Here is a 13,108-nt window from a genome sequence, read left to right as displayed (position 1 = left end):
ACTCACATGTCCATAAAACATATTCGCGCATCGACCATCTACTTACGTTGTCTCCTCTGCTGCCATACATTTCATTGACTAATATAGTACCTATCGCATGGTCGGACCATTTCGCGGTCCAAGTCGTTTTAACAGATCTCTGGTCTAAGTCACGACAGCCGTCTTGGCGATTAAAGGAGTCACTACTAAGTGATCCTATAATTGCCAAAGAAGTAGAAAAAGCCATACAACAATATTTTCAAGGCAACACCTCCTTGACCTCTTCCCCAGCGATGGTTTGGGCAGCCCACAAGGCTACCATACGTGGCAAATTAATACAGTTAGCTACTAAGGTCAAAAGGGAACTCACACAAACTATCCAACAACAAGAGGAAGAGTTACATCGACTCATGTGCGAACAAAAATCCAACCCACATATGGATCTTAGGAACCAGATTGATATAGCAAGAACAGCATTAAATTTGAGCCTCACTACAAAAGCAGAAAAATATGTTAGATGGGCTAAACATCGTTATTACACAATGGGAGATAAACCTAATAGACTACTGGCAAGAAAACTTAGTCCCAGACCATACAATCCCGTGCTCCCCAAATTAAGATTACAGACTGGACAAGTGACACAAAACCCTCAGCTTATATTGCAGGAATTCTTTACATTCTATTCTAAACTCTATGATTCTCCTAAAGACTTTAGTGAGAATAAGGTCGAAGAATTTCTGAGGGACATACCGCTCCCAACATTATCTAATGACCATGCGGAGATGATGGAGGCAGAGTTTACTGCGAACAAAGTAGCGGCGGCTATAAAATCCCTGAACCCGTCAAAGTCACCGGGTCCAGATGGATTTTCAGGCTACTATTACCGCAAATTTACAGAAGTTCTGGTTCCTCACCTTTGCTCTTTTTATAATTCACTAAGAAAGGGGTCCCCGTTACCACTTCACGAAAACAGGGCCTTCATACATGTTATCCCCAAGCCAAACAAGGACCACGGGGACTGCACGAACTACCGCTCCATATCGTTGATTAACGTCGATCTCAAAATATTGACAAAAATATTGACCATTCGTATGAACTGGTTCATATCGAAATACATTCACCCCAGCCATATGGGATTTGTTCCAAATAGACAAGCCCCGGATCAGACTAGACGCATCATTGACATCATTTCTGCTCTAAACTCGGGCTGGGATGGAGGGGGCCGGAGAGGGGCATTATTGGTCTCATTAGACCTACATAAAGCATTTGATTCACTATCCTGGGACTACATTTTCTTTATTTTAAGAAAATACGGGTTTAGATCGCATTTCCTGACCACACTTAAAATAATCTATAGTGACCCTATGGCAAATCTTGTAGTTAAGGGCTACCAATCTCAAAACATAAATATACTCAGAGGGACCAGACAGGGCTGCCCCCTATCTCCCCTATTATTTATTCTGGCTTTAGAGCTGTTGGCCATCAAAATTCATGAACATCAGGATATACTGGGAGTGAGATGTGGTGATCGTGAACACAAATGCGCACTGTTCGCAGATGATATTCTGCTACTCCTTTCCTCCCCGGTCACCTCCTTGCCTAACCTGCAGGTAGTATTGAGACACTTCACAGAATTTTCGGGACTCAAAGTAAATGACTCTAAATCTCAGGCGCTTAGTGTCTCTTTACAAACACACATAGTTCAAGCCCTGCAACAATCTTTTCCATTTAAATGGCAGAAGGAGACCTTGCCGTACTTAGGCATCCTCCTGACTCCCACTCTTACAACACTGTATAAACATAATTATCCCCCACTATTTAGGAAAATACTAGAAGATCTCAAAAAATGGTCGCATAACCCTCCGTCATGGCTTGGTAGACTGTACTCAGTTAAAATGATTGTCTTACCGAAGGTGCTATACTTATTCAGGACTCTGAATAGCGATAATAAGAAAAGATTTACAGAAATTCCAGACAAGGTTGTTGGATTATATATGGGGACACAGGAGACCTAGGGTGAATAGGCGAACATTATATACACCAAAACTGAGAGGGGGCCTGGGAATGCCTGACTTACTAAAATACTTCCAGGCAGCACAAATGTCCCAATTAATTTGATTCCACACACGACAGTCTAGACCGCTCTGGATGTCGATTGAGTCCTCTCTATATCCTGACAGAGAGATTAGTCACTTTATGTGGATGAAGGCGAAGGACAGGCCGGTTATATTATGCCCGAGCTTATCGTTCTCCTTGGAGTTGTGGGATCGACTGGTAACTACCCATAAGTTTAAGTCCCAGCACACCCCCTTAGCCCCAATATTTGGAAATGCTTTGTTCACCCCGGGTCTCCATCCCCAAAATTTCTCGTGGTGGACCAACAAGGGTTTGCTGCGTATAGCAGATTTCTGTGATCATAGAGGTGCTTTATCGAAATCAGCGATACAGGAAAAATATGACCTTCCAAATTCGGAACTTTTCCGCTATACACAGATAGCACATTTCTTGGCGACACTGAATCGCACCTCCGATCTTACCACTTTCTCCTCAATGGAAAATCTCTATAGGACATTCGATAAGCACACTGGTCATATATCACAGATATATAACATCTTGACCTCGACTTCCCAAAAATGATTTTATATGCACAAATGGGAGCAAGATATGGACGCAGATTTAGCACCAGAAGAATGGAGGAAAATAATACAGAACGCATCTAAATCGTTTATTAATACCTCTTTGATAGAGGCGAACTATAAAGTATTGATGCGATGGTACATGGTTCCAGAGAGGATAGCAACCTTCGTCCCAGGGGCATCCCCCGGTGCTTTAGAGGATGTAATACAGATGGTACCATGTACCACACTTGGTGGACATGTCCTAAAGTGAGGAGGTTTTGGATACGTACATACAACCTAATTTATTCCCTCACGCAAGTGAACCTACTTAAATGACCTCTGCACGCACTGTTGGGACGCCCAGTGGAGGGGGCACCAAAACCAATGCGTAGACTCATCACATTTATATTTGTGGCGGCCAGAATTTCGATAGCCAAGTCTTGGAGGTCCCATTCGGTTCCATTTTACTTACTAAAAGCTAAACTCTCATGGATAATGGTAAATGAACGCCTTTTGGCAATTTTGAAGGATAAGATCGCTGGGTTCAATAAAATATGGGAACCCTGGATCAGGTATCTTACAACTACGTAGGACACCTGGTAACTGAAGCATTTGCTACGTGATAGGAGTGCATCCACCCCATTTCCCCACCTTTTACCCCCCTCTTTTTCTCGCCTCTTTTTCTTTTTTCTTCTCAGGCAGTTCTCTATTACTGTTTCTCCATTCTCTTATTTCTCTCTCTTGTTTCTTTTATCAGATATGTATGGCATCGCGTGGCCCCTGACGCCATATGGCGGCTTGGGGTCCGCGCGAGAGCCCAATTAATGGGTTGAAATCTAGTCTTAGTTCCGACCTGAATAGACGTACAATACAATATGTAAGCTATATAGTACATAAGATATAATAGCTCTATAATTGACCCATGGAGCTTTATTTATGTACAAATATTCTTAGTACTTGTAAAGACAATTGCATTTCCTTTTCCTTGGTTTTGTTTGGAGGTTTAATTGATAATGTGCATAAAATATAGAGGGGGGAGGGAAAAAACAAAAAAAGAAATGAGTATGGATTTGTGAGGACGATACCACCACCAAGTCACAGCGAGCTCCCAAGGGGGTGACTGGTGATGGGAGACAGTACCTCTTGTCCTATTTTATAATCCTTACAAACCATACAAATGTGATGTAACTGTAGGGTAAATGCACGATTTTGTTTACTGCAATCATCTTTATCACAGTCTATGATACCTGTTGATGTACGACATATGCTGTTCACCCTTTTGTATGTTGACAAAAATTGAATAAACATCATTGATTAAAAAAAAAAAAAATGGATATAAAAATTATCTCTGAACAAAAACAAACAAGTAGATGGACTGACTGACTTTGTCACAATGCAAAAACTTTATCAGCTCAATTTGATAAGAAAATATTGGAGGCATTTAAATATATGCAGCATTTCATTAAAGTTACTATTAAAGCATTGATTTAGACACTGAAAGAAATTACAAATAACGAGTAGCATAAATAACAGTGCATTACAGGTAACATAGTGACTACAAAGTTGCCACGTTGCTTCTGTTCTTTTACTGCGGGGCCAAATAATGATTACAGTCACACAAGATGAACCACAAATGACTTCAGGTGTATTTTTAGTACAGTCTGCAGTTAAGAAGAATGTGTCAATTTTAATGTTCAGAATAAACACAGATGTTATATACTGTATATCTATATATATAGATATATATAGATATATCTATATCTATATATAGACGTATCTATATATATATCTATATATCTATAGATATATATATATATATATATATATATATATATATAGATAGATAGATAGATAGATAGATAGATAGATAGATAGATAGATAGATAGATAGATAGATAGATAGATAGATCGATAGATAGATAGATAGATAGATAGATATATCTATATATATACATATAGATATATCTATATATATATATATACACACACACAAGAAGTAAAAGCAATGCATTACAGTCTTATTCAGTAAACACCGCAAAGAGCCAAATGCAAGGTGTAGTGACTCCTCATAAATAAGTGCAATTGATTTTACCTAAAAGGTAAGGGCCATTTTGTTTTTAATTAGGGGAATTATCAGAGTCCACATTAAAAATTCCCCTGATCAAAGCATGGAGCCTGTCACTGCTGACCTCCTTCTGAAAATGCAAGTTGTCCAGTTATTACACTGACCCATTGACTTCAGTGAAACTGAACAAGCATCAAGATCAGAAAAACAAGATCTTCTTTACTGCATACTAGTTCCAGGTCAGTGCCTCAATGCCTCAAAGCCGGGGGTGCATTATGGCAGCCAGGAACCTAGTATTTGCAGAAAGTGGCATCAACTATGGCATGCTTTTCTCATGAATGTTTTTTACAACAGAAAATAGGTCTGCTCAGCAAAGTGTTTCCTCTCTGGTATCCACAGCAATTGTAAAAGTTCTACACATGGACAAGGCATGGCCGTAGAAAATAAAGTCATGTACACATAATCTAAAGGTAGCGTAGTCCATTATTCCCTGAAACTAGGCCTGAAACATACAAAGAATTATAAATGACACTGGGAGTTCCATAGCAGGAAAACACTATGGGGTTGATTTAATAAAACGGAAGAGTGCAAAATCTGGGGCAGCTGTGCATTTTACCCAATCAGCTTCTTACTTCAGTTTTCTCAGTTTAGCTTTGTCAACAAAACCCGGAAGCTGATTGGTTTCTATGCAGAGCTGCACTATCCAGCTTTAGTAAATCAACCCCTATGTCTTCCCAAGGCAGACTGCACAGTGTAAACTTACATTTCTGTACCAAAGAGGTATGTGCCTCTTCGTAGCTGCGGAAAAAGTGTGTGTAATTCTGAGTTTTTGATAGAACAAAAAAGCCAGACCTGTAATAGATGGCTCCTGTTGGGTCACTATACTGTGGGCACTGCACTTTGCTTGTGCCCTTACAGACTTCCAGTAATCCAAGTAAAGTAATTAAAGAATTTGGCCTGGGGTTTTTCTTTACGGTGAAACCTTTCTAAAGACTGTAACACAATCTATTCATTTAAAAGGCGGAATTTATGATGTACCATATAATTGGTACAAAGGCTTTCTTTCTTGTATGAAAATTTGAGCTTTACTCCTTGTATTGTTTTTATTGAATAGGTCTGTTCAAGTCAGGTAGCAGCTTACTCAATTTGCTTTCGTTGTACAACTTGTACTGACCAATTGCAAACTATTTTTCAGGAAATTGTAATTAGCACCTAAAGATGACATTCTTGTGAAACTGCTAATTCTGCATGTCTAATAGTTTACAGAACAAGTTTCTGCCTGCCACCTAAATGCTGCCAAATATAATTCCCCTTCAGGTTTGAAACCACTGTTTAGTGCATTAGGAATGTGGCTCACAAGAGTGCAGTTCATTCTGCTTTCCTGGGACCTGTTTTCAGCAGACAGCGGGCTGACATCACATAGCCAGTCCAGATTCAGGCAAGATCGTGACAATGGAGTCAGGATCAGCCCACGTGCCTGGACTAGCACCCAGCTCAGCCTCTCAGTGAGCCGCTGGGAGCCTGAGCCAGCTGCTCCCGCCCCCTCCACAACCCAGTGCTCCCATGAGCGTGTGCGGGGGAGAGCTGCTGACTGACAGGAAGTGTTAGAGGGAGCTTCAGGGAGTGTTAGAGGCACCGGCGGACAGATGCTGCTGCATCCACCTAGGTAAGTATGATTATTAAAAAAAAACAAAAAAAACCTATACCTCTCTTTTAAGGCATGTGGTCTAACTCTTACTATAGCCTAAACAGACATTTTTCAAACTCATCTTATTAGTTCCGAAGTAACTGCAACATGTGCTTCATGGCACCTACTGTATGTCACAAGGGTTTATGGGAAAAGATTAGCTGCTAGTAATAACTCAGCTTCACATAAATACCTGAGATGGTTCCGTATGAAAACCAGAGCCAAAAAATAGTGCTAACTACTCAAGCTAACCACCGCCTTCATGGGTTATTCTTAAACGTGCCCTGGCAAAATTAAACATATGAACTGAATGGTTGGTTCCAATATATCAGCCCCAGTTTTCTGTGGTTTTAGTCATACAACTACAAATTTGCTCAGTACATTAAAACAAATATATTTCCATATCAGATATGACACATATACAACTGTTTTGGTAATTATTTCCAACTTATTCTCCCTTAGCTGAACAATCATTTGCATAATACTATAAATAAGGCACACTTTAGTTAAAACAGTCATATATAAATAGTCTGTGATATACTAATAATCTTCCTTGGGGGGAATTGCTTAGCCACCATTGCCCCCTACAAGTCAGGAAATCGTTCAGTGCTTCACTCTGTGCAAGGAGAACAAATTATTACCACCCCATGCCCTTAAGCACAATGTATATTATCATATGCTATAGCCTGTAATAATGTGCATAAACTAATTGAAAGGCAGGATGGTTCCTTTCATAATGTGTGCAAAGAAAGGGGGGGGGGGGTGAGGAGTTGTCTCTGGTAGCACAACTCTAAAGGCAGCAATGTTATGTTCCTCCTCACTTTGACAGTAGTCTGCAAATCCACATACCCTTCACTTGATAGTTGCGGTGGTCGGTAAGGTATAGCAGAGTGAGGAAACCTGTTCTTCCATGGTTCTCCAGTCAGCTACTGAACTACATTACATATAGGCAAGGAACCAAACAGTGTGCAAAATATAGCTACCCACAGAAACCTACCAGAATTTAATATTTAATAAGCTTCCAATTCCAAAGCAACTTCGTCAGTAACAGTATGGAGGTACTGATAGAAGTTCTGAGCATGTACTACTGCCTTCCATTCAGTGCTCAATCTATCTGTCCAACTTAATGAATGCATTCACTATAGGTTTCAAAGTGTCAACTACTGCGCCATTTGCATTAAATGTAATCACTGAAGCTAATTGAAGTGAACTTCAATCAGAATAAAATGTAATTGTATACAAACTTCTACTGAATCTGAATGAGGGAGCTCATATAAATGTATCAATGTTTGCTACCTCCTACAGCCATTAATTTAAAGCTGACAATCACTGCTTTTATGAGTAAACTGGGATTGCTTTGGAATGTTCAAGACAGAAGGCTAGAACACCCCTGCAGAATCCACAAAAATAAATAGTAAAGTACAAAATATTCACATCTAAAAAGAATCAGCAGGATTTGAATGTCTACTAAAAGCCATCTTAATGTACTGAAAGAAGAAAACAGGGGCCAAAGTTGAAATGTCCTTAGCTACTGTTCCCATTTGACTTTCTGAAAGAAAACATAGAATCATCAATTCCGCTCCAGTTTTTGCCTCCATTTTTGTAAATATATCCCAATGTCTTTTCCCTCTGAGAGACATGGCAATATGACAGTCTGTACTTGTGTTTGTTTGAATGTCTTAGAGTGTGTGAGGCACAGGCATCTTTGGCTATTTCAGCATTTGTATCAGGGTTTAAGAGGCGATAAATCTGCAGGTATCCCTTTCCATTCAGGGAGGAATGCTGCATCATAATGGAAGAGTTTTAAGAATTCTGACTCTGGTAATGTGAAGTTTGTGAGGTATATTGTTTCTCCTCCTACTAAATAACTTGCCCAGAAACCAAAGGTGCCAATTGTCATGATTGTATGGTTACAACCAACCAGAAGTGCAAAATCCTTGCCAGGAGTTGATTCGTTACCATCGCCAGAGAAGTGGACATCCCCTCTGGAATTGTCAATGTTTTCTTTACACCAATCCATACCATTGCTGGTCACCACAAAAACAGGTTCTTCATATTTGTTACGGAAATAATTCATGGCTTTATCCAGATAACCTTTGTCTGCAATCACACCCTTCCAAACATTTGGCATGACACTCACATAATCACCTCTTCGGACGTGAACTCCAATGTAGGTCGCATTTTTTCTGGAGCCTTTTATCGTCTCCAGGACATGGTTGGCTTCATTTTTAAGATAGTCATGTACTGTAAATTCCCTTCGGATTTCATCCCGAAGGTGGTGAAAAAATGTCCAAGAGCAAGGGTACCCTGTAAATTTGATAAAACTACTTTCAATGTGATTATATTCCTCAGACATCCAGTCATGTATCCAGTATTCTTGAAATGGAACACGAAAAGCAACATTATTATGCAACACTGGCAGGGTGATCTTAAATATAGGAGCTAAATAGTTATGCATATCTGTAAGGATGAAGGCTTGGCGTTTGTTTGCTTTGGCCAAGGCATACAAGGTAGCATACTCCCCCATATGGTTACCTAACCTACCATCAGGTTTAACTGTCCATATTCCAGAATTTTTGCACTTTTTAACAATTTCGTCAGTACTTGTATCTTGCTGATCATGGTTTGACTCCACAGGCCTGTTGTCTTTCTCAGGACAGATTAAAGATATAGGCAGATTAGCAGCAAAGTTTAAAAACTGTAAATGAAGCTGCAGTCTGTACAGGATATAGAACACTACCGTTGACACAAAGATACATCCTAAGAGGAGAATTTTCTTTTTCTTGTTGGGTAACTCCATCTTCATTTGTTATCGGTCCTGTACCTTGGACGGTAAGAAAGGCTCATCCATAAAAAATCTAATGCCTGTTAGAAAAATGAAGCAAAGGGTAAATATGTCATGTTGGATGCAATGGAAAACACAAAATCAATCCTGAGAAATATAGTATAAAAGAATGTCTCATTTATGAAATTTCCTCCCAAATTATATGACCATTTCTTGGTCCTACATAAATCACATAACATTTCTAAAGCTTATCAGATTTTAGTTTACTGCAAATTGTGATTGCTTGCTTTGTGTTAAGTCACTAGTACATGGTTCTTCGCTGAACAACAGGGTGGATAAAAATCAACGATTAAAATAAATAAATAATAAATTATTATTTTGATTTTTATGAAATTTATTTTAATAAAATGCTTTTGGAGTAAAAATCTATATAAAGATAGTTTTCTAATTAAGATAGATTAATAATTAATTTAAAAACAAAAGAAAAAAGCTGTGCTCGAAGAACAAAAATAAATAAAACATTTTCTAAATTTTAAATATATTAACCAAAAAATAAAAAAATATGAAATGTGAGAAAATATACAAGCAGCCAGCACCTAAGGTCTAGTCTCAAACCTCACAACAATATATAAAATGCAAAGAGATGCAGCGCTAGAGAGAAAATTGGTGAAAAGAAACTGAAGGAAAAGACTCAGGCATAGTCTCATCAGCATCAAATAATAATAATTAAACAAAACTAATTAATAAGCTCACGTGCAAATTAATAAAAAAATAAAGTGAATATCTGTATAAATGTGAATAAACACCAAATCTAATCAAAATATCAATGAGTGAATTTTTTTTTTTTTGTATATATAAACCTTAAGTAATACAACAGATGGGTGACACATACATAATAAAATGTGTAAAGAAGAACCCACAAGAAAAAACAGTCCTGAAAAAAGTGACCAAAAAAGGAAGCAACCATAAAAAGTGCCAAGAAGAGTAAACGAAGAAAATCTTCTGTGTCTTGTCACACACAGGGTGGAAAATCAAATGCGCTTACCGGACGGCGATGACTGCTGTTACGGCAGTCTCGCCCAGCACAGGGAAATCGGTCTCCCAACAACCATAACGCACAGCAACCGAGGATCGCAGTATTAAAAGGGCAGCGGAATAATGCAGCATAAAAAACTCTGGCGTCTCCGTCTGTACCTCCACTTCCTAGGTTCGTGTATAGCCCGTCCGAGAACAATGTGATGACACGATAGGACTTCGTCTGGGGATTGGCCAAGCTGGTGCGTCATCACGTATGGGCAATATATACACTACAAGCGCCATCTTAACTGATGGCAATTTAGTTACTGCAATGAAGACAGTTCAGCCATCTTGATTGCTGGCCGTCAATGCACATTAAGAAGCTAGAATCAATCTGTGAAGTGGAGGAAAAGGGAAGCGCCATCTTGGGGCGAAAAAATATACTGGTTAATAGACACTCGGAAGGCAAAAACAAACTATGAAGGGATGCAACAGACGTCAGACACCGCAACTAAACTAAAAATTAATACTTCAGCCATACAAGAAAGCTCTAATAAAAATAGTAAATACAATCTTAGAACACTGAAGTACATGTTGATATTATCCGCATATAATATTAGATAAAAATTAAATAAAAATTAAAAAGAAGAATGAACTGATAAAATTAAAAAATTAAAAATTAAAAATTAGGAATTATTTATAAAACAATTAATGTCCCAATCAACGTTTAACCCAAAAGGAACAAAAGATTTCATAATGAAGATCCACTTTGTCTCAAGTCTAGAAATGGATCTAACTCTCCAGTGGGGGTGTATCTTATCAAAAGCTCGAAAAAGAGTACCCTTCAATTTTTTATTGTGATGTTTGGCGTAATGTCTAGACAAGTTGTGTTTGGTGAAACCTCGCTTTATGTTAGCCACATGTTCTGATAGGCGTACATGTAATTCACGTTTCGTTCGTCCAATATACTGTCTAGAGCAGTGGTCTCAAACTGGCGGCCCTCCAGCTGTTGTGAAACTACAAGTCCCATGAGGCATTGCAAGGCTGACAGTTACAAGCATGACTCCCACAGGCAGAGGCATGATGGGAATTGAAGTTCCACAACAGCTGGAGGGCCACCAGTTTGAGACCCCTGGTCTAGAGCATGGGCACTGGATAAGATAGACGACATATTGAGTGGAACATGTAATAAATGACTGAATGTTATATATCTTATTTGTGGCTGTAGATTGAAAAGTCTCACATTTTCTCCCCATAAAGGAGTTCATTTGGCAGATACTGCATTTACGGCAGGGAAAAAAACCTTTCATAGTATGAAAAAAGATGGTTTTAGGGGGATCTATAACGTTCTTGGCAACACTGTATCGCAATGAAGGGGCACCTCTGTATATCATTACTGGTCTATCAGGAATGACCGCCCCAAGAACTTTGTCATTTTTAAGTATATTCCAGTGTTTCTGGAAAAATTTTTTAACAGAAAAGTGTTGATTCGAATAGCAAGTGATCATGGCTATTCGTGAGCTTATTAATTAGTTTTGTTCAATTATTATTATTTGATGCTGATGAGACTATGCCTTAGTCTTTTCCTTCACTTTCTTTTCACCAATTTTCTCTCTAGCGCCGCATCTCTTTGCATTATATATAATAATTAATTTCGTTTATTCAGCATGAAATTGAGCTTAGATAGGTAGCATGAGGCTGTATATTCTGCATTATTTACAGTTTTGGTAGACTCATTCAATGAATCCAAGCTCTGAGATAACATGCACTGCATTGATGCAGTCATACAATTTCACAGTGACCATGAGATATAAAATAGTTCAGGAATATTCCTTTATCCCATTGTTTTGCAAATCTATGTACACAACAAACTGTATGATTGAATCAGTTCTGATATCGCTGTTTTACTTACCTGACAGCTTCTTATTCTAAATAGGAAACCTTAATTTTGTTTGCAAATATTAACGATTTTAACTACCAGCAAGAATAAATCCTTACATTTAAAGAGCACCTGTCATTTCAGATCCATCATGGCAGCGCCTGTTAGCGGGCATCCACTCACCTACCACCGCCACATCCCTCCCCTTGTTGTGTCACTGCTGCATCACCAGCCGTCCCATTAAAGTGAACAGTGGGTCAGAAGAGGATCTCCTGCGGGACAGAGATGACAGTTGCTCTTTAAAAATTATGATTTAAATTGAGTTGATATTAAGTGATAGAAATAATTAAGAGACAAACCAAAATAGAATTTAATAAAGTGGATGGTGAATGTAATTCGTGAGCTACAGTATGTCAACTCATTATGCTCATTTCATGTTTGCATTCAACTTTAACAACCCACAGGCCTGCACCAAATTTTCCATCATTAGATAGCAGGCCCATAGAGTTTTTCTTTGGTGAGCTTTTGGTGGTTAGAGCTTTCTTGCTGAAGCCCAAAGACATACACATGTTGGCCGCAAATCCCAAATTGTCTTGGATGAGAAATTTCATGTAGCACATGGTAGATGTAAAAATAATTTAGGCTCTAAACGCCTCTCTTTCATTCACCAATCCTTTTTTAAAATATAACTATAGGCAAAAAATAGTTTTCTCCATTTTGGATAGAGTAAGGGATTGTTATAACTCCTGTCAGTTTATTTTTTGCCATCTGCGTTCCATTGGGGAGATATCCATTCACTTCCTTCCCACAGCCAAAACAGGAAGTGAGGAAATCCCTACAAATTAAGGGAATCCCTTGGGGGCCCCAGGTCACCAAAACTAGTGTCCCCATTGGAAGATTTCCCATCTATTACTTTTTTGGGGACACCCCAAAATGTGGGATTTCCTTTTACTTTCAGTTTTAATGATAAACAGGACAAATAGAGAGGGTGAATTTCCCTAACAGGGGCACGGACAGGAGTAAAAACTGACAGGTGTTCTGGTTCAATAAAATTAGGTTTTTCAAGACATAACAAGGG

At 38.7% G+C, this 13,108-nt stretch overlaps 1 protein-coding gene across 17 annotated transcripts in view; it reads right to left on the bottom strand.

Moving 5' to 3' along the window:
- Positions 1–3,977: 3,977 nt before the first annotated feature.
- LOC141110959 (galactoside alpha-(1,2)-fucosyltransferase 2-like) overlaps positions 3,978–13,108 on the bottom strand; it is a 539,222-nt gene continuing 530,091 nt past the window's right edge. For 13 of the 17 annotated variants that reach the window (XM_073602783.1, XM_073602787.1, XM_073602792.1 and 10 more), the window contains one exon: positions 3,978–9,214. In XM_073602783.1, the coding sequence (XP_073458884.1) occupies positions 8,076–9,155 (1,080 nt within the window). In that variant the 5' untranslated portion in view covers positions 9,156–9,214 and the 3' untranslated portion in view covers positions 3,978–8,075. Of the gene's footprint in view, positions 9,215–12,149; positions 12,303–13,108 lie in introns of all 17 variants that reach the window. The other 4 variants (XM_073602785.1, XM_073602791.1, XM_073602780.1 and 1 more) reach the window with 2 other exon arrangements.

The sequence above is a fragment of the Aquarana catesbeiana genome, linkage group LG10 (genome assembly GCF_042186555.1).
Source record: "Aquarana catesbeiana isolate 2022-GZ linkage group LG10, ASM4218655v1, whole genome shotgun sequence".
NCBI classification, from domain to species: Eukaryota; Metazoa; Chordata; class Amphibia; order Anura; family Ranidae; genus Aquarana; species Aquarana catesbeiana.
The sequence above is the reverse complement of the archived record's forward strand: the minus strand, read 5'-3'. Positions and strand labels throughout refer to the sequence as shown.